The sequence below is a fragment of the Brienomyrus brachyistius genome, chromosome 1 (assembly GCF_023856365.1).
Source record: "Brienomyrus brachyistius isolate T26 chromosome 1, BBRACH_0.4, whole genome shotgun sequence".
Taxonomy (NCBI): domain Eukaryota; kingdom Metazoa; phylum Chordata; class Actinopteri; order Osteoglossiformes; family Mormyridae; genus Brienomyrus; species Brienomyrus brachyistius.
The window spans coordinates 11,238,626-11,264,838 of NC_064533.1; the positions used below are offsets into that span (position 1 = coordinate 11,238,626).

Here is a 26,213-nt window from a genome sequence, read left to right on the forward strand (position 1 = left end):
GGCGGCACATGCAAGGTTCCCGCGGTGATGAAGGGCAGGTCACGGGGGCAATGTGTCTCAGAATGACTCGCGACTGGGAGTATCATACAGTGTATTCAAAGGAAACCTTTAATGTCAAAGTTCATGTTATCAGCTTCAGGCATCAACACGCCTTGAGGAAATACGTCGAAAGGAACCGGTAAGAAACTTAAAGACACTTTCCAAAGAAAAAAAAACGCCTGACATTCCCGGTTTGTTTTCTTTCCCTAATAGTAATACGTCAAGATGTAACATTATGTTTAAATAAGCAAGAGTATGTCGGCGGTACGTCCTGTAACAGCATAAGTCATACAGAAAGTAAGTCCTGTAGCGCGTTTACAAAACAATACCAAAGCATTAATACTTAATGCACTCCAGCAAGGTAGATAGCAACTTACTGATAAAACAATATCAATTTGTCGTTAAAAAACTTTAAATACGTCGTACCGTTGCCTCTCACAGTCCAGTAGTAGCCTTAGACAGGCAAGATAAAGACGTTAAGTATTCATTGATCCCCTAATAACTGACCTAACTAACGAGTCACTGGTTTGGCAGCTTAAAAATGTACATAAACATGTAAATACAGCAGGTCGACAACAACATTACTTCGTCTGAATAGTTACTATACAAATTTATATTCGTCCCTTATTTTTACTTAGCTAGTCATATTACGAAGAGCGATAACTTACTAAATTCCGTCAGCTGTTTTCCTTCCGTCCGATTACCTGTCAGTGTACACATCAGCCGTGACAGTTTCGGAAATTCAGGCTGATATTTCCAAGTGCGTCCCTGAATTTCAACAAAACAACTTCCCTGTTCGAAAGCAGCCAATAGCAAGCCGCCTAGCGATCACGTGACGGGGCCGCGTTATTTCGAACGGTCACGTATCCAGGCAGATTTGTTGCCGGAAGGGTGTGTGCGACCAATGTTAAAGATTAATCAACTTTTAAATTACATTTAAACGTCTATGTAATACATTTTAAAAAGCCCATCTACAGACATCCAGCCAGTGATTATTAAAAATATAATTTAAGAAGCTAACATTTCTTTATTCTTAACGAAGTATGGTATTATTTTTATTTCGTTTGCTAAAATTACATTAGCGATGTAAAGGCGTTCATTTTAATATCATATATATATATTTCTTCACATCAGAGGTAAGCTTGTTTTTTCTCAACAGCAGTCCCAAAAACTGTGCCAGAGATGAGCATGGGGGTGGAATCGCTACTTCGTGGTGAGCACTTTTGCTGATTGCTGGGCAAGGGGGTGTGGTCTTGGGTGGTGGGATGAACTTGTTCAAGAGGGCTCAGCCTGGGGTTGGTGCACTTCTCTGTCCCCAGCAGCTTATCCAGGGCAATCACACGTCGTTCCTGCTGCAGCCAGTATAGCATCTCAATGCGATCCCAGCGCATCTTCTGCTCGTAAGGCCTCCCCTGAAAGACACCCCAGGCAAGTAAAACAAATGTGTTCTTTATCAAATCCTTCTATTGACAGTGACTTACAATGTTACACCTTTACTAATACAGCTGGAATATTTCAGGTTCAGTACCTGTTCAAGAGTATGACTGAAACACCCCTCATGAAATGGATTGGCAGCTATCCTATCTGCTCTCTCTTTCCCAACACTAGTAGTATGAGCGGTGAAGAAGAACCTACCAGACTGCCCTACAGTGGCCAACAGGAAGAAGGACACTGACATGTGCTCAATATAACATTTCATCAGTTTAGATAGGAGATGACAGATATAAAGGACCCCTGAACCTGCGTTGTAAGGCACAGTCTTAGATCAGGGTTTGCCTCTTGAGGCTGTTTATGCCTCAGTCTCCATTTCTCCACTGAGGTAAGAATGATGGAGGAACTCATGCTTACATTGTATGTGACGGTATCGCAGAAACGGTCCCGGATGAGTTGGATATCCTTGGACAAGATCCTTTCCAGGGCCGATATCTGCCTGTTGATTTTCTGCCTGCGCTTGGACTCATCCATCCTTGCAATCGATGTGCCTCGATAACCTTGGAGAGATTCATGTTTCACTGCCCACTGTGAAGTTACTCTGTCAACACTGGCCGTTTGGGAGATGAATTGGGAACTTTAGAATAAATCTGTGCAGGGTTATCATCTCTGAACAATTCAGCTCTTATATAGAAATTGTATTGGACAAATAGTGGTTTGTAGCTTGCTATACAAACACGACAGTATGTGTACATGAAATTCAGCAAGATGCATTTGCTCCGTAGCTGATCTGCATATTTCAGAGTGCATTTTTCTGTGCAGTCTCTCAAAACTCTGCTGAGGAATTTTGTCTCACCCTTCCCTGCTATATCTGATCAGAGGAATTGTCTAACATTCCATGCATGCATCCATCCATCTTTCAACTAATCATTGTCCTCAAAGTAAGAGAAGCCTGCTGTGAGTTTAATAATTATGGATTCTGATTGGCCCCGGGGAAGACCCAGGACACGCTAGAGAGACTATGTCTCTCAGCTGACCTGGGAATGCCTCAGGATTCCCCCGGAGGAGCTGGATGAAGTGGTCGGGGAGAGGGAAGTCTGGGTTTCCCTGCTGAGACTGCTGCCTCCACGACCCAACCTCAGATAAGCGGAAGATGATTGATGGATGGATGGATGGATGGATAGATTCTTATTGGCCAGAGAGGCTCCACAACTGGCTCAAAGGTAAAGGAAGGCTGGAAAATCAGCAGTGCTTGAACCTTGAGGACCGTGATATGAATTGCTTTGCTGTATGTTGGTCTAAAGCTCCATATCTTGGAGAAATTTTGCTAAGATGGCCACTCCTGCTACGACTGGTTACTGCCCCAAGTTTTCCGCAGATAGATAAAATATCTTTGTCATTGTACATATACAACGAAACTCTATGTGCCTTCTCCACCAACGCTACATATTATAGAAATTGAACCATAATAATCATAATATACACGATATAGATATACTGAACGTGATTAAATAGTGAACCGGTAGTGCAATTATATATTCTATTTAGCAGCATTAATCGTAACAATGTAGATCTTTAAAATTAGCAGTAGTCATATGAGTAAAAATGATCAACGGGGTAGTCAGTCAGTAATTTGGGGGGGGGGGGAGCAGGTTGGCAGAAGGGTGCATATGGAATACTCCTGAGGGTGTGGTGAGGTAGCGTTTTTTGAGTGTGTCGTGTCTTGCCTGGTTCAGACGGTTGATGGCTTTGGGGTAGAAACTGAGGGTGTAACTTTGGTTTGAACATTGGGGGGGGGGGGTTGAGGTTCCCACCCATTTAGGGAGAGACATGATTATTGGGGGAGTTGTAGTAGCCAGTTTTCATTATTGGTCGTGTTACAACCCCCCCCCCCCCCATAATTATGCACAGGGTAGAAACTTTTCCTCAGTATGGAAGTGTGGTAGTAGACATGCCTATAGCAAATTTGAACAATATGGTTTCACTTCATCTTATTTGAGTCTCAGAGCCTAATAAAGGGCTTTGTAACCTTGACAGACACCAACATATTGGTTCCTTAGATCTTCAGAAATTTCATTTACTTGACAACACAAAAATACTTAGAATTATATTGCCCTGATACATCACCACAGCCTATGAAAATATCACCAGCTGCTCTGGAAATGTGCAAGAGAGTCAGCCATGGCGTGTCTATGCATGCACAACATTTCTTCCATACTCAGCAGCCATATCTGAGAAGGCAGCAGATACAGTTAATGGAGCACATACCATGCTGGAAGAACCTGCTGGGGTCAGACGCCCCCCTCTCAAACACCTCCAGCTGGGCCAGCAGTGCCTCCCTCTGCTGGATGAGCTTGGCAGTGCGCTCCCACGCTGCAATTGCCTAAGGGTTACACACCATATCGGACTGATGCTGGAAGTCGCTTGGAATGGGAGGGTGACCCAAGATCAGCACAGCATGTGTCTCAGCTGGGGGGAATGGGACCCCTATTACAGACACACAGAATTCCACCACAAAATTATATTAAGTTAATTCTATTTATCATCAGACACTATTCTACGTGTTAAATATAGTTCATGACAGCCCTTTTCCGAACGATTACAAAGTTACCTTGGTGCTTTTTCATTTGTTGGAACTATAAAAATATACTGCAAAATGTTGTTTTTTTTAACGGCCAGCAAAGTCATGATTGTTTCCTGACTACTGACATTTAACAATGATGTAGTGTTGTGATATTTGTGATAATTACTTTAAAAGTGTTTCTCTCCCCCCCCCCAACCATTTATCCAGCTTCTTCATTCAGTTCTGCGTGAATCACTTCTGCCATGGAGAAAAGAACACGGTCTATATTTATAAAATGCTTGCAGGGAATTAAGACCACGGTGTAAATGGCGGGAAACAACTCATTAATTATGAAATACGATTATGAACATTGGAACAACAATATACCTCAGGTCTAATTACAAGGCTGTGAAAGACAGAGTGACAACAGAATATCACGAAAACAGAGAATTCTGAGAACAAGCAGAATGGAGTAGGCAGAACATATGGGGATATTAACGCTAAAGTCCTAAAGCTGGAGAGAAGACGGCGCCAGGAGAAATACTGGAATCCATACAGATGGTAACAGCTAAAAATTCCTAGTAAAAAATCCAGCAGAAAAGCATGGTACAAGCAGGTAAAACACAGTGGACAGCCTGAAACTTTAAACCTACAGAGCAGGGAAGCGGGAATGCTGGAGAACATAAAGATCCCTCCTAAAATGACTACGACCTGGAGCATAGTACAGCAACACGGTTCGGCATGTAGACATCAGCATGTTGAAAGCAATTTCTCTGTGTCCTCCATGTTTGGCACCATCACATTTGCACTGAATCATGGGAATGGAGCGGGGGAGGTGTCTGCAACAGCAGGGGTGCCCGAGCAGACGTTCAGGACGCCTGTCACAAGCCAGACGCTTGCCAGAAACACGTCATCGTTGGCAGTGATGTACCTGCAACTGAAGCATCTTTGTTCATCTGGTGCTGCATGTTTGTGTGAATGTATGTGTTTGTAAGAGAGTTTCTGGTAGCATGTCGAGGATGAGCACCTCCGTCAGACGACTCTGGTACGAGGGCGAACTGTACTTGATGGCCATTTCCAGTCTCTGGCTGGATGGGAAGGACAGAGTCATCCAGATCCTTTCCAGACAGACTTGCAACTGGTCGTCCTCACTCACTGCAACAAAGGGCTCCTTTCCAGACTGGCTCCATCTCTCCTGGGCCCTCTGGGGAGAGGTTGCCAGTGTCACACACATTCAAATATGACTGGGGATCAAATGGTAGCACGCTTGCTCAGCATAGAAGGGCTTGCTGGATTGAAACTGGGGTTCTCCAAATACTTGGGCCCTTGATAAAGACCCTTAACACCCCCCTCCCCCAAAATGCTTCGGGGGAGATGTGGGGGAGAAAAAGCATTACAATGTACTTGTGCAAATGACAAATAACGCATCATTTAATTTCAACTCCAAACATCGAGCACCTAATGAGCACATAAGATACATATAACACAAATTGTAATATTCAGATGCTCACAGGACCAAGACCATTGCACAGATCCACAGAAGACCTTACAAGGATACGCTGTGTAGCCTGGAACACACCAAGCCGATTCTCGGGTGTTGAGAGCCGGTGAGAGTTGGTGAGAGCCGGTGAGAGCCGGTCAGAGCCGGTGAGAGCCGGTGAGAGCTGGTGAGAGCCGGTGAGAGCCACTCAGAGCCGGTGAGAGTCGGTCAGAGCCGGTGAGAGTCGGTGATTGCCCGGCACCGCGGTATGTATATCCTTGCTCCCTATTGCTGCTTTTTATGTCGCTTCAGCGTGTTGAATCACAGCAGAAACTAGTTGGTAAAACCGAGCTCTCTGATTGGGCTGTCATCTCTAGTTGTGCTGGTGTCTCACAGTGCGAATTTTCACAGCCGACGGGAGACAGCAGGAGTCGCTCGTTTCTTGGTGCTGGTTTTTTTCCTTTGGCTTGGTGTGTACACAGCTTATGACCATACACACACACACAGAAAACCAACCATATATAGCACACAAACAAAGCATTGTATAAAATGGCACCCGTTCCTTCACACATAACACGTAATTCATGTAACAATTATATGTGCAATACGGGTGAGATAGAAGTATTAGCACCTTCGTGAATGTTCATCAAGAGAATTATATATCGCAGAAACACAGGCATCAATGACTACCTTAGCAAAAGCTGAAATCTTGCTGCACTGAAAAGCCACAGTGCCGCGGCCTACCTGTGTAGCGCTAGAAGATGTGTCCTCATCTTGACTGTCCACCTCTGCAAAACAAAACACAGGCTGGCTTGATGGTTTCCACGTACCGAACCTCTGGTCACAACAGTAGGGATTTGGAAGGTCGCCCTCAGGAGGGGGTAGGAGGGAATTACCATTCGGCCGTGGCTCGCTCCACAGACCCCCCAGCAGCATGGAGTTCACATTCCAAACCCCCACCGCAAACTCCTCCTTTATCCTCTTCTGAGAGTCAATCTTCTGACTTCGCCTTCTGTGACTTTTGGAAGTAGACAGGAAATGCACCACAAATGATATCAAGCGGGAAAAGAAATAACGAACCATTTACTGACTTCTTTTTCTCCTCGTGCTGAGCCAAGGCCTTCCTCTTCAGTTTCTCCTCCTCGTCACTGTCATCGCTGTCATGCAGGTGAAACATCTCTCCCAGGTAATCCAGTCTCTGAAGGAAACATAAAAAACCAGCAATGACTTTCGGCCATGCAAACGAAAAGGGGATCACGCAGTAGAATCATTAAAAAGCATTACCTGGTTTGAAATATACTTCATATAGTCATCCACACACAGGTTGGATTTTGACCAGTGCAGCCGACTGCCATTTGTCCCGGATGTCACTTCCTGGGGCTTCTTATGCTGCATGAGAACCTCTGTCCTTCTAAGAAAAACATCAGAAATGTCTGCTTTCACAGTCGGTAGTTTTATGGGAATTAAGTCTGTCAAGGGCACAAGGTCCCGTGAAGAACGGCAACCTTCAGGTCGTGACGTCTCAGTATAACCTCCACGCCATCTGCTGCCCTTGACATCTGCGCTATCTAAGCTGTTTCCCAGTTGGTTTCAGAAGGTCACCTGCAGGTGGGATGGCTGGTGCCAGACCTTTTCAGCTCTGGGTTGAACGACCTCTGACTCTTCTTACGGGGGGGCACCCACATATCACCCCCATCCTCCATAGCCGGCTCAATCACCGGGTCTGACTGCAAAAGACAACATCGCTGTCATACACTAATGTTATAATGCAAGAAAACAACCTTCCTTTGTTCATTTCTGCTTGCTTTTACAATCACTATCTGCACAAAGTAGGTACATACATCTACAGTACATTCCTCCAATATTCACAGTAAGCAAAATCTATCTATACAGCATTCTACTCCATAATGTGAAACCGTGAAATATGTTTTTCAGGAAAAGCATGCTCATTCTTTACGACGGGACGTTTCACACCTCATCAAAGTTCAGATAGTGGTTGGACACAGTTTTGGACAGCTCCCTGTAGACCTCTTTCATTTCTCTCCTGAGGTTCAGGTTTCGGTCCAGCCACTTCACTGAAGAGGGCTCAGTCTGTTGATGGTGAGAAGCGAGTGTGCCACTAATTAAAGATCCCTCTCCTGAATGAGGGGATTGCATCTGACACTAAGAAAAGATCTCTGTTAATGAAGTGGAATGATTCAATGAATGAGGAAAGATTTCTGTATTAATGAAAAGGAATTAAGTAGGGTAAGTGTAACTGGGAGATAGCAGGGCGGGGTTACTGATGGAAGACCTCGTTGCTTGCTGAGTGGATGGAGCACCTACACTAAGACTGGCTTATTGTTTCAGGAGCAGGATATAACGCATTTTCTCAGAAACGACTCTACTAAACAAACCAAAAACAATACAATGAGACATCTTCCAATGGAAATCTATCTTTACACAGCCGACAATGAAGCTTAATGTTACTTGGATTGATACGTGGATTGTCGTCAGCTAGACTAATATGTGAGTGTCAACGAAATACAACCTAATCTAACTTCATATTCACAGTTAACAATGATGTTATTATCAGTGTTATTAAAATTAAAGATATAAAGTGATTCGTTCAAATAGCCATCATGAACACATATGTTCAAGTACAAACAGAAAGACTAGTCATACATGACTTCATAAACCATCTTTTCATTGGTCAATTATATGTCAAATGCTATTGGATGTCAATTAGATGCAGATGGGGCAATAAGTGTCTGTGCCCTTGATTGGAAGATTGCCATACGCTGACTGAGAATGGGCTTATTCCAGTAAAAAGTCAGAATCGTCAAAAAGTGGACATACGTAGTTTTATATGTAACTGGAGCACCTACCTCCCCAGTGAGATGGCTGTAGACAGGTGGGTACATATGGAGTTTGACTGTTTCTGTAAACACCCTGTCAGAGACACGGGGGGGCGCAGTGCGAGCGATGGATTTGGGAGTGACTGAGACACTGACAGCCACTGGCTGTGGGTGTTGAGGTTCCTCCATCACAGTGGTCTTCATCATGCCATGGTCCTCTTCTTCCTCGGTGAGCTTCTGAAAGGAGGAAGGGAGACGGCAAGTGTGTGGACGCAGAGCGCTGCTATAGGGGTGTGCAGTGTTGGGCAGTGTCGCTACCTGTAAGGTCTGTTGCAGGAGATGAAGCTTGCTGGAGCCGCTGTGAGACAAAGCGCTGATCAGGGCGGGCAGGTCCGTCTCGAGGTTTGTCTCAGGGTCAGTCATTTTAGGCTCACCCACAGACCCAATGTCTTGCACCAATCTACAAAATCATTACATCACTCACAGTCATCACTGCAAATTGAGCCCATGACATCACCCCATACTGGCGTCTACAAGCTGCTCTGTCATCTCATGGACACAGTACCAGCCTGTATACTTCCGTGCTCATTCAGTGGAAGGAGCCCAAGCCACACCTCCTCAAGTCTTCAGCAGCGCTGATGGGCTCCTTCTCACGGCAGGAGCTTGGCTCCAGGCCCAGCAGCACCACTGGAGAGGGTGCCCGGGACGGCGGCGGCTCCAAGCCCAGCTCCTCCAGCAGGGACCCCTGCTCTAGCTCCGGCATGGACTGGCAGCCCTGAAGAGGAGCAGCAGGTAGGATGCTCAACAAGGCGTACAGTGGTTAAAGTGCATGTTTACCGTAGGTCTGAATACTGAAGAAGAAATTCAATACCTATTGAAATAAACCTACGATAAATCTGTCACTCATGTGAAAAAAAAGAAATTATAATGCCCTCATAATATTGTAACAACATGGCAATAAATACTAATGATAAATAATAAACAAGAAATATATACCACATATAACTGAAATATATGCCTTGAGGGAAAAAAAATCACAGGAAAATATAGTAAATAAATCTAAAAATATACAATTCATCAATATCCCGAAAATAATTTAAAATGGCTGCAGTAAAGTGGGGGTGTCCTTCCTTTAATGGAGAGACAGCAGTGCTGCATTCACCCTCAGCCTGATGGAAGAGCCTCTAGGAGCGCAGACCGCCCCCACCTGGGCAGTATCACCAGCGCAGCTCTCCGCAGTATCTGCAGACACACGCACACACCTGCGCTAGCATCTACACACTGACATCACTGGCATTCACAAAACCTTGTGTCTGTTGCCTTTAGGTTGCAAGATACAGTGCAAGCCCTGCTCACTCAAAAAAACAACATTGTTGTCATTTCAAACATGTAGTCTGTGTATTTATGTAAGAACTTGTATGTTAGTGATGCCCATACACTGTTCTCTGTGGTTGGTCTCTTCCAGGTGACTCGGTATGAGGTCATACACGCATTCCAAATTCAGCTCCCCAATCTCCTCCTCTATCTGCGAGGTGGAACAGACGTGTTATAGTACAAAACTGCCCTCTCCTGTTTTGATTGTGTAACTGCAGGCAGAATTGATCTGACTGCATCGCTAACTGCAGCTACCAAAGCATGTTTGACGTCCTGATTTATCACTGACCCTCCAAAGCTATAATAAGAACAAAACCGCCGTTAAACAGTTTTTACTCTTAGCCGCCTTATTGCGTTTTTCTGGGAGGCAAATTAGTGTCAATTAAATTAACATCCTGCAGACAAGGATGTCTAAAACACTGCAGTTATACAATTTATACAATGTAAAGCTGACTGTATAGATTCTTACTGATTTCCTTCATAAACTGCAATATGAGGCACAGCTCTCACCTCTTGGAGGTCTTTCTCAATGGAAGCTTTGTGTCGATTTTCGAATCCACTCTTCCTGTCGTCGGACTGGGTGCCTGGTGCCCCCTGCTGTCCACTGCTAGGCTCTGCCTTAATTTCCGCAGTCACACTGCGCCTAATTGACTGAATGTTTAAACTGTGGATTACAAACAACCATGTCAACAGGGTCAACTTACATTTTTATTTCAGACAGAAAACTTCAAGCTAAAAAGAAAAAGAAAGTTAGAAATGTTATTAGTGTACATATGTTGAAATACCTTCAATACTGTTTACACACAAAAAGTTTACAGGGATAATTATTATATTACCGGAATTTACATTCCCCTCTGTGTTACAATTATTTTCTGCAATATGTATTACGATGTCTTACTTCCCAGATGAATTATTCCAAAGAATAATGTGGGGGGCCTCCCTCCCCCGCATATACATTGGTGAATTCTACACCCTGTATGTCTCAACCACCCAACTGAAATCTCCATCACCCACAGACCCCTGAAGTTCAAACCCCTCCCGCATGCTCATGCCCACTGCTCACAGTTTGCCGCAGTCCAAGGTCATCTGTGCGCACAAGCGGCTGCGATTGGCCAGATCGCCGAAGACGCCGCGCTTCCGCAGAACATCTCGCAGGTGGATGTAGTGCAGATACAGGCGCTTGCACACTCGGAGAATCTCACTGAAGATCTCACTCTGAAGCTGCTGATTCTCTACCTGGGACAGCGAGGGGTCACGGTTCACCCCGCTGAGGTCATGGCAAATCAGTCCTAGCTGTGACATCATCGTAGCTGTCTGAACAAAAAACAGGGACGAGGAGAAGTGTAGCCATCTGCACTCACATGTGATTTTGGATGTATGTAGAGTGTGTGTGTGTGTGTGTGTGTGTGTGTGCGAGCGGGTATAATTATCCTTATGGGGACACAATGTCCCCATAACGTGATAAATATCCATTTTTTTCCCTTATGGGGATCAGTTTCCTGCTCCCCATAAGAGAAAACACTATTTTCACCAGTTACATCTTTAGTTATAACAAACATTACTCAAGGTTAACACTGCAGTTACGAGTCACTGAGACTTAAAAACAGGACCCGACATACAAAATGGTCCATCTTCCGGTAAGAAATGGTGGCACTTGAGTCACAACCCAATGACAGTTTGCCCCTGTTTTAAAAAAATTTGTCCTCCAACAGGTGACAGTGAAATCCATTTGCCCAAATCAATGTAGAAAGCATCCGAAACTAATTATATAAAACCATCTCCCTTTATGAAATATAAATGGCTTCAGTAAAATTTGATATTCCTGACTTTATAATGCTCAATACTTCACACAAAATTCTCCTAAATAACAGAAGAACTAGACATTACAATAATTTATCCATTTTTCAAATATAACTATCAAGTATATCCAATAACAGATAAATATCTGTTTTCCGTTTTTCCCTTATAGGGACCAGTTTCTCCATAAGGATAGGTATACCCTACAAGTGCGTGTGTGTGTGTGTGTGTGTGTGTGTGTGTGTGCGTGGTCCAAATGCCCCCCACAATGTGATAAAAACCTGTTATTTTGATGTTATGGGGACCATTTTTTCGGTCCCCACAAGGTAAAATTCAGTTTTATAAAAATCTATCACTGCAATCAGTAAATTAAAAATGCCAAACGTCTTGTATCTTGTTTGGTTACTTGCGGTTAATGTTAGGGCTGGGTAGGTGTTACAGTTGCCATTGTTGGGATTAGGGTTTTGCCCATAGAAATGAATGGACGGTCCTCACAAAGATAGCAGACTATAGGTCTTTCTGTGTGTGTGCGTGTATGTGTGTGCGTGTCTCACCAGAGCTTGCTGGTCATCCTGAGAGACTGAATGGAGGACGCACTGGTTCCCCATCCACTCCTCCAACATGGATCGCAAATCTGATAGAGAGGTGGGGGCAAGTGTATGGTCCTCCAAGACAGATGAGACAGACTGCACCTCCACAGTCCTATCTAGAAGAAGTCATCTATTACAAACATAGTCTACCTGACCCTGCTTTGGAAATGATCAGTAGGATGATCACTGCAGTTCTTCATGGAGAACTGGCGCCCCGCTGCCAAGATAAAGGCAGAAACTTCCAGCTACATCTATCTATAAAGACAAATTAGGCGTTTAAACGTAATTCATACTTGGGATTTAACGAGGGATTCCGGGAGGTAATTGCGACCCAAATCTGACCTACTCACATCCACACAAATTTTCCTTGAATCTATTTACATGCTGTAGGCTACATTCGGACCTGGATAACGTTTCACCTGTCTCCCCCTCGTGTAGAGTCAGCTGTCCCAAAATGCTGTAGTACCACTGGTGGCGGTCACAGGTGGACGGTGCCTGGAGGTCCATCCTCCTTACACGTCTGCTCTGGGATTTCTCCGCTCCACAGAGGCCACAGGACATTGGGCTGCCTCTCCTCATACCCCACCTGACTGGCTAACGGAAACCCATGGCCCAGAGCCAGTGGGACTTATAAAGCCAGTGGGAGTTCCAAATTGGGTCCTTAGGTAGATCTACAGCATCAGAGGGGACGTGAAATTTGTTGTTATAAAGCACAGAATGCATATTGTGGTTACCATTTAAAAGACATTCACAACATATATAATCTTGAATCCTAAACAAGTTAAGGACCATTTACGTCCCAGCAATTTGGAATGAACTTCACTAAAAGCAAGATTGTGCCCTACGTCAAATACCCCTAATCGTTATACAGTTTTATTTTAGCAAAGCTAACGTAATACCTACATTTTCCGAGCAAGTTTTTAGAAACGATTTATATGTACCAAACAAAGCCGGCTACTGAACTAACATAATACTAACATACTCTTAACAAATTTAGCAGACAAACTTTCACCAAATAACGATCACTGTTAACAACTGGCTAGACATGCATGTGTTGTCAAACAGAACGTTGTCCATTTTGCTGAAACGAATTGACTGCTGTATATTTAAACTACCGCCCGCTTCACCATCCTGAGCTATTGAGTATTACTGCATAACCATTAATGAAATTTTATCACTAAATCTGTGAATCTGACCTTTCTTCCTTCTGCAGCCGCGTGGCGACGGGCTGCGTTGCTAGGAGACTGCGACGCTCCGCAGTGCCCTAAATCTGACTGGATCTGGACTGACGTTGGCCCGGATTGTAACGCAGTTTCCCCCTGGGTTAGAAATTCTTAAATACTCAAAAGGAAACTTTGATAAACAGGAAATCGTTTTTCCAGTACTACTGGAAAAACTAGAAGATCAGTCTTCTGGACGGTAGTTACTATACTCCTGAGTTATTTTGTAACGATCCAAGCGTCCATTAGAAGAACTTAGTTACCTGAGAAATTCTGTCCATCCATCATTATAATGCGTTTTCACACCGAAGTTCCGGAACCTGGTCCCGGTTTACAGGTCCCTGGACTTTTGTAGCTCCTGGCCACTTCAGTCTGACGCTTTCATAACACTCGTAGGAACAGTGAGCTTTTTGCTGAATAAGCTTGGAAGACGCTAAAAGTTCATAAGTTAAACTTCACGTACAATTTCATACGAAACTAAACCGCCACGTAAAACAGTGGATAAATAAGTCATTTTGATGGTTAAAGTAGTTTGGTTAGCGATGGAATTTTTCCATGCAGAAATATGGAGGTGCAAGCAAAAATGTATTAATTGATGCATTAACTGGGGTAACAAAATATTTCCATCTGCTCAGTTTTTGCCTCGCTACATCTCCCTTTCTGCACTTCGACGTAACTTCCATGTTAGCTCAGTGTTTGTGGTCAACCAATCAGAGAGTTATTGCTGTAAGCCCCTCCCCAGTGGTTCATGTTCGAAAGAAAAGTACGGAGTCTGGAGTATTTACTTAAAATGGGTTCTGGAACAGCTCCTCAGAGGAACTACAATTATGCCGACAAAAGTTCATGGTTCTGGAAAAAAGTTCTGGTTTCGGGGAAAACGTTCGTGCATTTTGAAAGCACCTAAAAACGCTTAGCAGTCTGAATGTGATCACGTTATATTACAGACAGGATATCATTTTTGAGAGGGAAAGGGCTTGTTATAGAGGGTGTTGTGTTATGAAACTATTTGTTATGAAATTATTGTCATTTCTCAGCATTTTAACTTTGGTAGAGGGCTGATTTACTTCCATGTAGCGGCCTCAGTGACGTTAGGGTTCCCACGTACCACATTTTTGGTGGCATTTTATTTTTTTTGTGCTAATTGTAGTTTCTTGTGTGCTTGTTTTCTTTCTATTTAAATGTCAGTAAAGCATTTAGTAAACTCTGTGGTTCAAACCGTGCTATACAAATAAAGATTGTTATTAGTGATGGCCAAATGAAGCCTCATGAACCACTTCCTGTTAGTGATGGACAAAATGAAACTTCACGAACCATTTGCTGTATTTTTTTGACCCCACTAGATGGCGCTCTTGGTTTGCATTGGGGCATGCTTTGAACCCTTTTTTGAGCAGACAGCACCATCTAGTGGAGGCAAAAATAAGGCAAATAGTTTATGAGGCTTCATTTGTCCATCACGCATTGAATGTAACCTAAGTTCATACACTCAAACACAACAAAAATCTTGGTTTCAAAAGGGATGCATTTATTTCACCATAATATAACTGCATTACACGAATTCTTATAACACACAAACCATTCTGGCTATAGTAAATGTAAGTTTTTACAAAAGAGTAATGTTTATTTAGAGATCACGGATGTTGGGGTTCAGCTATTATTTCTCCTCTAGTGAAAATGACAGCGTCGCATAACAAAACACATGACTACAGCCACATGAAAATGCATTACACAGTCGCCTGTAATACAGAGTAGTAAAGCATACATTTAAAAACTGTATTTTACCCATTGCAGCAGAAGGAAAAAAAAAAACCAACAAACCTTACATATTTATATTTTGAAATGGTTACACCAACATCGACAAATTCTACCTCTATGACTAGTTGGTAAAATGAGTTCTTCAAACAGCCAAGATACAGAAATTATACGTAATAATAGTGGAGAAAACTATGCTTCATGAACCGTTTGCTGTATTTTTTGACCCCACTAGATGGTGCTCTTGGTTTGCATTGGGGCATGCTTTGAACCCTTTTTTGAGCAGACAGCACCATCTAGTGGGGTCAAAAAATACACCAAATGGTTCGTGAAGCTTCATTTTGTCCATCACTACTTAAGGTGTTCAAACTGATATCCAATGAAATAAAACTTGACCTATTTCCCACACAGTTGTTCCTTCAACACGGATGGCTGCATCTGCATTTGGAAAGCAAACCAAATGCCAAGCAAAATTCCAAACCTGAAAAAAAAAAAAAATCATCGTAGGCCTATTTCCAAAATATAAGCAAACGGCGTCAGTTCAAGTGATTTTCACCGGTTACATCTTTAGTTATAACAAACATTACTCAAGGTTAACACTGCAGTTACGAGTCACTGAGACTTAAAAACAGGACCCGACATACAAAATGGTCCATCTTCCGGTAAGAAATGGTGGCACTTGAGTCACAACCCAATGACAGTTCGGCCCTTTTTTTAAAAAAATTTGTCCTCCAACAGGTGACAGTGAAATCCATTTGCCCAAATCAATGTAGAAAGCATCCGAAACTAATTATATAAAACCATCTCCCTTTATGAAATATAAATGGCTTCAGTAAAATTTGATATTCCTGACTTTATAATGCTCAATACTTCACACAAAATTCTCCTAAATAACAGAAGAACTAGACATTACAATAATTTATCCATTTTTCAAATATAACTATCAAGTAGATCCAATAACAGTAGTTTAATTATATATGAATATATATATATATTTTTTTTTACAGGCAAACATAGCCCACAATTGAATGAGCTGCTAGTAGGTCTATTCGACACCTTTTTTTTATATAAAGCACCACATTTTCATTTGCATAACATTTTATAAAGCACCACAAGTTATTGGCATAACATTCGGGGATACCGCAATAGTACTGGCGGACAGTGTGGAGATCGCTAGTTTGTGGGAATGACATCTAAAACATGCAGCACACATGACACCTTGCACTAAAATGGCTGGCTGGCTGCAGAGACAAACATGTTTGGAAGGTGTTTGGAATCAGGGGCAAGGGGATGGTTTTTTCCAGGATGGGTTTTTACTGGGAATCCACTGTGGCAACAGCAGTCTTCTGGGGTGAATTCGGGGGCATCCCGCTGAAGAGCAGATCCTTTAAGATGCCCATGTAGAAGGGACTGTACACTTGCTTGTTGAAGTTCACTAGGGAGATGAAATTGGCCCCCAATACACCGATTTCTGCCTGAATCAGGGCGAGCCCACCCGGAACGGGAGGAGGCGTGAGGTGGGAGTTTGGTGCAGTGAGGAAATTCTTGAAGTACTGTTGCACCCTCTCCTCTGAAAGAAGACGAAAGAATGAGAGAGGATAATTCAGGGTGTAGTGACGACAGAAGCACTACCAGCGACATAAGACTCCCTGTTATTGTCGTTTAAATTCAGCGTTTTAAAATAACGAATAAATCAATGAAAAGTTGTACCGCTGCTTTCAGCTGCAATATTAATAAGCATCTATTCACTGGCATACAAACCATTAATGAATTTCCATGCAGGCCTGGTACCAGTAAGTTTTCATAAGAATGTGTTGATAGTGAAAGCACTCTTCATGTTTATTAAATCACGTTTGTTTTTGTAATTAGATTCTCAGGAAGAGATGTGATGACCATCAGGTCACAGAGGCAAGGTAATATGAAGAGTTATAAGAGAAGATCATTTACTACAAACTGAGTTTGGTCATAAGAAGTAGAGCAGTACATCAGGCAGACTTTAGGACGTAGTCCAGATTCAACCAACTATTTCTCACCTTTACTGTTAAAGTAAGGCAGACAGGTTCCAAGAGATAAATAATAGAACTTTTTCTCAGGAACCAGAACCTTTCTCCGGTCACTTTTACACCATAGGAACTTGGCCCAATTGTAGTTCGCTGGAGGCAGTTACGGACTTACGGAACCCTTTTTTTGGTACCTACTCCACACTACGTTCTTTTCATTCAAACATGAACTGCTGAGAAGGGGCAAGCAGCGGACAGCTTGCCGATTGGTTGACCACCAGCACTGGCACTAACTTGGAAGTTACACAGAAGAGCAGAGAAGAGATTTAATTATCAGAGCAAAAACTGAGCAGATGGAATTATTTTTGTACTTCAGTTACATTTAACAAAAAAATTTTTTGCTCATCTTTTCATATTTCTGCATCGGAAACATTTTATCTATAACCAATAATAGGGGACAGTGTGTGGTGCAGTGGGTTAAGCCTGTGTGCCTGTAATCAGTAGGTCACCGGTTCAAACCCAGCCACAGCATGTCTGTGGTTCCTTGAGCAAGGCCCTTAACCCCCAGTTCCCTGGGCACCACTGTGGGTGGCAGCCCTTCACGGACAGCTTACTCTACATAGAGCAAGCTGAGGAAGGCGTAAAGATAATTGCCCCACGGGGATCAATAAAGTATCAATTATTATTATATACTTTTGTCCAATATTGCCAGTACCAGCTGCCAAACTTGTCAGCACTTATTAGTGGAATGCATTACACCGTTTTGTATCCAGTGAAACCGAAAGACCCCATAATTAAACAAATAGCTTAATAAAATAACTTGTTCATTCCCCATTGTTTTCGGGATGGCAGTGTAGTTGAGTCATGTGTGAAGCTTAACCTACAAGCTTTTTGCATCTCCCATGCTTATTTAACATACAAGTTCTGTTATGTGGTGTAAAAGTAATGCACGGCATGCATGGCTACAAAAGTCCCAGGTCCTGACACACCAGGAACTAGGTTCTGAAACTTCGGTATGAAAGCATCTTATTAGACAGTGGAAGCAGGATACTACCACTGAGGAGACTGTAGACTATTAGGAAAGAGTAGCAGGAAAGAAAGACCTCGGTCAGCACTCGTGGCCTCACCAACAAGGTTACGGATGGGGTTGTTTTCCTGGAGGATGCTGCAAATCTGTCCCTTCAGTGTCGCCTGTACATCAGGCGAGATGGCAGGGTAGCTACACCCCACCAGGGTCTTATTCAGCTCCGAGCAGATCTGAACACTGACATTTTCCAGGGCTTCAGGAAGGTCAAAATCCCTGCAGACAGGGTAAGAGAAACAGCATTACTACACAATGTGAGCAGCTGTGCAGACACCACGCATGTTTTATTAAGGTATGAAGGTGGGACTCACGGGCCATGCATGCCCTCCAAAAGGACACTGGTCATCTTCTTAAGCCGGTCGGCCAATCCGGGAAGCCCAGAGATGGGTCCGCCGATGGTGCTGTAGACAATTAGCAAGATGGAGGCCACAGTCTGAAGCAGCTTTAGACGCTGCTGCAGCTCACGTAAGCGCACCTCGTCTGTCATCAGTGTCTGAGGACAAAAACACGTGGCACTCCAGTCATCTCACCAGCAATACATACTACAGTCATAAGATTTGTAATATTCGGTATTAGAACTGGGAGATAACCCTCAAAACTTGGTGTTCATGCATTAACAGTTATAGCTACTGCATATAGTGGCCACTTACCTCAGGGAGCACATTCTTCTGGTGGTCCCAGTTCAAGAGCTGGATGTAGGCTGTATCGAATATCTGTGTGGGACTGGGGAGCGCCGGCGTGCTCTTTGCAGAACCAGAGGACTGACTGGCAGTGGGCACAGCAAGTAGCGTCTCCAAAGATGCCTTAATCCAGGCAGTTGTGTGGTCCAGTGCATCTGGATTGCGGGAGAATTCATATGAAGCAGATTCTCAAAGGTCAGCTCAAATGATTCTACCTGTTATATTTAAAAGTTACAAACATTGTTCAAGGTAAGCACTGCAGTTACATTGATTTCTACGTTGATTTAGGTAAAGGGATGTGACTGTCACCTGTTTGAGGACAAAAATGTACTTTAAAAAAAGTGAGGGGGGGGGGCAGATCAGTAGAATGTAAAGTAGATGATAATAAACATTTTTTGCATAATCATTAAAAGTATTTCCCAGTGGAATTCATGGTACCAAGGAAAATCATAGGACAAAAAACTGGACATACTGGAAATTGAGTCACAAAAATAGACTCAGAGAAGAGGTGACAGTAGGCAGCATCAACACTTATCATTCAACTTATTACAAAGCGCATACCGCCTACTGCTGTACGACTTCAAAATCACTCATTTGTTTATACAATTTCATACCTACAAAGTCAATGATGGAGAGTCTGCCTGTACTTGGCCAGTCCGCATCAGACAACATGCATATATCTTACATGATTCTGGACTCAGACAAAACAATAAATCAGCATCTAAAGCAGGGGTCTCCAACTCCGGTCCTGGAGAGCTACCATCCAGTAGGTTTTCTATCCTACCTGGCTTCTGATGAGCCACACCTGCACTCAGGTAAATACCAGGAACAGGTGTGACTCATCAGAAGCCAAGTGGGACAGAAAACCAGTAGCCCTCCAGGACCGGAGTTGGAGTCCCCTGACTTTACAAAGTAATGATTTGCTTCTTTCTGTATAGCGAATCTTGTCTATTGACTCCAGGACAAATTAATCCATATCAAGTGATTCCTTGTTTGTTCCAAGAAACTGATCAAATCAATCATCAAAATGCTTGCTGAGGAGCTTGCTACTTGTCTCTGTAAAATCATCCTTTGGAGATGTTATTCATGTTTATTACCATTGTTCTGCTAGTGCAGAAATATTACATATCACCATTACAGCACCATCCATCCACCCATTTTCCAAACCGCTTATCCTACTGGGTAGCGGGGGGTCCAGAGCCTATCCCGGAAGCAATGGGCACGAGGCAGGGAACTACCCAGGATGGGGGTTCATCAAATACACATATATTTTAGATATCTGTTTCTGTCATACATTCCAACTTGAGCAATTTGTACATGAGATCCGAGCAATCTTTTTGGGCAAGAGGTTAGATCACCACAGGTTTGCTTCATCATGGGTGTTTATTTTTAATTGCTTACTCTCCCTCTATGTATGTATCAGTGAATATCTAGGCTTTTCTCCTACTTCGGGTACTCCGTCCTAGAGTTGGCAAATCAGTTAATTTGATACATCCTGAGAGATCGTCACCCCCAGTTGCCATCATCCATAACCAACCAATTTCAACTTCAACCTCTTATTTCCACTTCAAAGGGAGTTTTCCACAGGATATTACTCAATTTCCTTCTTTGATGGGGTTCCTCCTTTTCCCCTTAGGACAAAAATGTATTACACTGAATTACAAAAATAATTATTTGCGGGTTGATTGAATCTCAAAGCAAACCTGAATTACCATGCTCACATCTGAATGTCAATGAATATGGAGCAAACAAGGTCTCATTAATGCAGTGACAGAAAAGCAAGGTTACATAAGTTACATAAGCTAGCAATTTCTCTGCTGGCCATTGGCTAGACGGCACAATGGATCACTGTTAGGTGTCCCAAAGAAGTGGGACAGTGACACACACAGAGAGAACTCAGAAGTCACTGTCAGCTTCTCGTCTGCAATCATTAGATCCTCTTCCATGTAAAACTATATGCTAACGGTTTCTTAGACACAGATGCACCTGCACAGAAACACACTTATGTATGAGGGCGCTACCTGTTGGTAGGAGGGCCAAATCGCTTTTTATGGTAGGAGTCAACAGCTCATCTTTATACAGCATGGTTAAAATACATAGGCAAAGTAGAATACCCTACAATATTGCCAAGACTAGACCTCAAACATTTTTTAAGGGTGAGATCCTACTGGGAACCATTAAGTGCAACATTTACGTTGCTTTACTACGAATGAGGGAATGACCATAGCTCAGTGCTAATATATAGCATATTGAAGAGCACATACTTGGAGTACGTTCCACAACACTCTGGAACTTGGCCCTCTCGTACTCTACGGACTGCTTCTGCAGCTCTGGCCTGAGGATCTGGATGGTGAAGTTCACCATGTCCAACTTCATGAGATCCAGCACTCGGAATATCTCCCTGGGAAACAAGGCCAAGACGTTGAGTCAACTCAGAGTACTCTCCTCTTTCAGGGAGCTATTCTCTTCACTACTATAGACAAATATTACAAAGGACCTCTGTAAACTTGAGAGAACATACAGTTCCCATTCTGCTTATACGTGAAGATGGAAACAAAATCCATTTATGCCTTACTGACCTTTAAATATAAGAGTCAATGTATGACTTAACAGAAGATGGACATATGCTTGTTTTTTTTTATAACCGACTTACTTAAACATTACTACAGTGTTGTCCAAGTTCTCCTTCAGTTTTTTAACCTCATCATCCCTCACAGGGGCACAGAACTTGGCCATGACAGAAATGATGTAAGTGGCCAGCCCCTGAATGTCAACTGCATTGTTGTCAGCCTGCTGCCGGATGAGGTCCACGTCCAGCACCTCCAAGATCTGGGTTCTCAAGCGATTTGCTCCGGGGTTCAGAAAGGACAGCAGAACCTATGAAATCATGGAAAATCTGGGTTTAGTGGGATTTTTCTAGAGCACAGATTCTCCTTGTGGGGACACCCCGAAAGTCCACATTTTTGCTCCCTTCCAGCTGTCAGTCAATCAAGAATACCTGGCACTGGTGTACTAGGAACCAAAAGAGAACAAAAATGTGGACTGTCTGGGGGGTCCCTAAAGACTGGGTTGGAAATCACTGCTCTAGAGCATCTTTAATGATATGGAGGCTGAGAAGAACCAACTCAGAGCAACAAAGACAATTATCTAAATCATGCAATCTGAAGAAGTCAAGAGATGTGTGCACCATTATTCTGTGTATCTCTTACAAATCAGATGCCATTGATGTATACTGCCTTTTAAAATAGGAACACTAAAAAACACTGCACATACACTGCACTCCATGTCCCAGGGGCTTAACTTCTCTCGTGGGATACCCAAAAGACAGATTGCTCACCTCTCTTATCTCCTGCAGCAGCCTGATAGCGTGCTCGTACTCCGGAGGGTCGTTATTGAGTTCAGACTCCAGGCAATCCCAGAATGCCTTGTGGACGATATCTTTCACCTTTTTCTCTAAGCTGGAAGGAAAGTTGAACACCTCTTGACATCCAGATAACCCACGCCAGTTAAGATTAAAGACAATCACACCGCATGAGAAGACTATCACCTTTGCCCAGAAGGGTTCCATTTTCAAAGAACCAGGGTGAGAATTTCAGTCAGCAGCCCCCAAACTACAAAACAAATTCTAAAGATGGAGACCAGAAACATCTAAAGAGACATTTAACTCGACGTACCTGTTCTGAGGTAGATTGGGCTGCTCAACATGAAAGCTGTTGTTCATAATAATCTCATGTGCCAGGCTCAAATTGACAAGGTCCCGGGCGGAAGCCATGACTCCGTCGAGGGTTGTGACTTTGGGCGGGCTAGCTGGAGACAAACACGGCAAATGGGAATGAAGCAAAAAAAATAAACTGAAAACCAAAACAAGCAACCACACTATCTGGGGCTGATACAGGCACTTGCAGCAATTAACATAAGAACTAACAATTTAAAAAAGATCCATTTTTTTATTGTACAAGGCATGAATTCCATATCTAAAGCCTAATCAGATAAAGCACTAATCAGGTTAAAAGATACATAAACATACCTTCATAATGCTTTATAATGGTCAGTATAAGCCATTATAATGCATTATACAGTGATTTATAGGGCATTGTACATGACATTAAGAAGGTGTCTATAATGTCTATAGTGCTTTAAAGTGTTACCGAAATTTTTAAAATATTTATTACTCTTTCTGTCAAATGAAAACATTACATTGCCAACTTAAAATTATCTTTAAACCGTAACTGACCTTTTTAGGGAACAGTGACATGCATAGCGTGAGATACTAAGCAAAACACATCCTCTTCAGAGGACAAAAATCAAATGGTGGCTCTCAGTAGGATATAAATAAACTTACAGGAAGGTGAGCTGTGATTGCTGGAGTCCCCACTGGTGAAGCTTTGACGGGAGAACTCAAAGTCACTCGACGACGTCACACTGTCGCACCTGTCCGAACATTCCGTGTCACTGCTCGGGTCTTCACTCGCTGTTGTGGATGTGGATGTGGATGCAGGACGTTCATCGTTGAGCGGCATGGTAACAATGAGCAGAAGACTGCAGTAGCTGCACCCAGATTGCTGTCTGGCAATATTAATGTGAAATGATCGGTTTTCTGGTCTGGATCTTTTAAAATGTACATTGGTGGGCACTGATCCAAAAAATTAGTAATTTTGGAAGGCTCTAAAAGGATTTTAATTCATTTTTTAGATGCATTCATTGTGATTTTATTCTGACAGCATCAAAATCCATCCAAGTAACAAAACAATTACTCTGACTACCGAAGAGTGGAAACTAGTTTGTGTTGGTTACCAAACTACCCTACTGTTGCTAGGAGGGGAGTACAACAGAATGGGCTTTACAGCTCATAAAGCCGTGACCATGGCAACAGCTGGAACTTTATACAGTTGGCACAAGAGCAAAGCCGGTTAGAGCACACTTGAATATCCGATGCAAGACATTCGGAAAAAATGTTGTAAACAAGACAGCTAATTCCCACACACCCCAAATAAGAAATTTAAAAAATCTTGCATATTTAACCTGATATTTAAATATATACATTTTGGATCTTGCTAAAGGCATCTGGCTCAGATGTTAACAAGTAGGTCAGCGAGACACAGTGTCCCAGCTACATGGAACTGGATCAAATGCACCTCTGGGATAATGACAATAACGGCTGACCTCTCAAAAGCCAACGGATCCAGTTACACTGGCGGTACTCCGGATTATTAAGCCCAACATCCAACCCTACAGCATTGGGGATATACGATTCCTGTTTTCACAGACCTAGAGTAATTAATGTATAACCTTTTAAGGAGGGTTGTTTATAACTAAAAGAAAACGAATGATCAGTTCTTGAAATATGTTGTCTAATGAGGTGGCCAATGTGTGCCTTAAGGGCATTTGGAAATTTAGCCAATACCAGTTTGACGGTTTACCAGTTTAGCCAGGCAACCCGAGCAGCTCTGACCGCCCCCCCCCCCTCCAAAAAAAAAGCCTGCTATTTCTTTAAGAGGACACACCACCGCAGTGCCCACTGCCCTGAGATATACGTTGTCCCGCATGATAAACGTACCACCGAAGCGTCTGCTTGTTGGCGCTGTACGAAATGACTGCTTCGACCCTAGGTTCTGACTAAATGGTTTTGGCATGGTAGTGTTCTTGTCCTACAGATTAACCACACAATTAAATTAATTAAATCGGCCAAAATGCGATGACATTCAACACTAAAGGCACGCGGTGAATGTATTTGCGTTTCATTATAAAAATGAAACGATTTTCTGTTGCAACAAAACAAAGAATGCAAAGGACGTCCTGGTGGAATTTTTAACCACATATCGCTATCGTATCTGTATCTAAAAAATAAATCGGATGACCAGTTTCAACAAAACCCTCACACAGCAAGAGAAGCCAGTGACTGGAAGAACAACGTGTTCCAGGGGCGAACAACGTCTTTCAAGAGAGGAAAACAGACAGTCGTAACATTTTTCTCTAAATAGACAAACTGACATCCCTGGCAGCAGGATCGCTGGTACACAAACTGATTAGTCAGCAAACACACAGCTTGGCACCTCTCTTCGCATTGGCTGAGCCTTCGTATTGCTCAGCCATAGAAGGATAGCACGAGGCTACTGTACACACCGTCTCAGCTGCAGCACTAATAATAATGTTTTATTTATATAGCGCCTTTCTCACACTCAATGACGCTTTAAAATGCAGACAATACGAAATAACTGAACACAAAGCAGTGCACACACAGCAACAACAACACAACGACAACGAGAGCTTTGACTTGCACCGACACAAAAAAAGGCTCGGAGCTCACGCGTCACCGAGCTGTACACGTGATCGGAGCTCGCGCACCAAAACAAGACAGGTCAAGAGGAGCAGCGACAAAAATGCGAGGTTATACGATACAGTCGCAAAGGCAACACGTCGTGTCACTGTTAAAATGCAAACGACCGGCCATACCCATCACCAAAGCACAACAAGAATTTCTTCAAGGTTTAGCATCATACGAAGTTAAACCTTCAGAAAAACAAAGCACAGACTCCACGAGCAGTTTAACCTTCGCGTCAAACGACTTAAAATCTCTTAGCTAGTTTTCCTCATATTGGATAAAAGGTTACATTTATTCGATATACGATTAAATAAACGATTAATTATTTATTCGACAGCAAACTGTTTTATGAAAAATAAGGTGGTTATATTGAGGTATTAAGATCAGAAGTCTGTTAACAAGTAACAGCAAAACAATCGAGATCCCCAAATCAAAACACATTATGTATGCAAAAATGTCCTAATGACATATCCGTAGAAATGACATATTTGTAGAAAAACTCCAACTTCCAACTACGGTAAACAAAACTGTAACGTGAAAACTGTAACTTAGTGTGCGCTTAAATTGTCGATCGCATTTAAACTACACAGAAATGATGTGTATTACCTTCTATTAAGTCCCCCAAAGGAGACTTTGTCACAAACAGCTTTGTATCTGTATGGCTAGCGAGTGTAAATACGGTCCGCCTGCTTTCTCCTGTTTTCAGCAGAGGTCTTTTAAATATCCTACTGACCAGCTGGTAGCGAGCATTTGTTACAACTCGACTAGTCCAATTTTCAGGGTGAGGACACAAGGGTAGCGTCTTTAAATCGAGATAGCTCCAGTATGGCAGTGGGCATAGCAATGATATTTATATATAACTTAGTCGTATATATGTCTGGTATATTCAATTTTAAATCATTTGGAGATATTTTGCATAAACACAATTCTTTACCTTTGCAGTATAAACAATGGCACGTACCATTTCGCTTCGTGTTCTTTGTTTACGGATGTGACGTATAGAAAGATCGATTATACTACAAAAAAATGTATGTTCGCCTCAAAGAT

General features: G+C 42.8%; 2 protein-coding genes and 1 long non-coding RNA gene across 4 annotated transcripts; 1 reads left to right on the plus strand and 2 right to left on the minus strand.

Annotated features, from left to right (window-relative positions):
• The first annotated feature begins 42 nt into the window (after positions 1–42).
• LOC125751755 (uncharacterized) lies at positions 43–1,467 on the plus strand. Its single transcript, XR_007400786.1, has 3 exons — positions 43–178; positions 1,199–1,252; positions 1,359–1,467. It is a non-coding gene; the product is annotated as an uncharacterized LOC125751755 (long non-coding RNA).
• ccdc87 (coiled-coil domain containing 87) lies at positions 934–14,126 on the minus strand. The gene is made up of 20 exons (XM_049030913.1): positions 13,595–14,126; positions 12,531–12,782; positions 12,076–12,227; positions 10,788–11,038; positions 10,235–10,388; positions 9,788–9,875; positions 9,513–9,592; positions 8,965–9,125; positions 8,669–8,810; positions 8,381–8,587; positions 7,488–7,604; positions 7,116–7,240; positions 6,798–6,924; positions 6,605–6,711; positions 6,410–6,531; positions 6,258–6,301; positions 5,061–5,237; positions 3,739–3,853; positions 1,888–2,030; positions 934–1,451 (listed from the first exon to the last, which is right to left on the minus strand). Exons 2-20 carry the CDS (start codon positions 12,688–12,690, stop codon positions 1,170–1,172), a joined length of 2,754 nt encoding a protein of 917 aa, XP_048886870.1. The 5' UTR covers positions 12,691–12,782; positions 13,595–14,126; the 3' UTR covers positions 934–1,169.
• A 706-nt stretch (positions 14,127–14,832) lies between these two features.
• tcp11l2 (t-complex 11, testis-specific-like 2) lies at positions 14,833–25,899 on the minus strand. Of its 2 annotated transcripts, none has more exons than XM_049030972.1 (10): positions 25,773–25,899; positions 23,187–23,410; positions 22,519–22,651; positions 22,182–22,302; positions 21,498–21,721; positions 21,109–21,245; positions 18,815–18,999; positions 18,476–18,657; positions 18,208–18,380; positions 14,833–16,650 (listed from the first exon to the last, which is right to left on the minus strand). In XM_049030972.1, exons 2-10 carry the CDS (start codon positions 23,362–23,364, stop codon positions 16,394–16,396), a joined length of 1,590 nt encoding a protein of 529 aa, XP_048886929.1. In that variant the 5' UTR covers positions 23,365–23,410; positions 25,773–25,899; the 3' UTR covers positions 14,833–16,393. The 2 variants fall into 2 exon arrangements, with proteins under 2 accessions (XP_048886929.1, XP_048886920.1); XM_049030963.1 differs by having other exon boundaries at positions 18,184–18,380.
• Between the last annotated feature and the right edge of the window lie 314 nt (positions 25,900–26,213).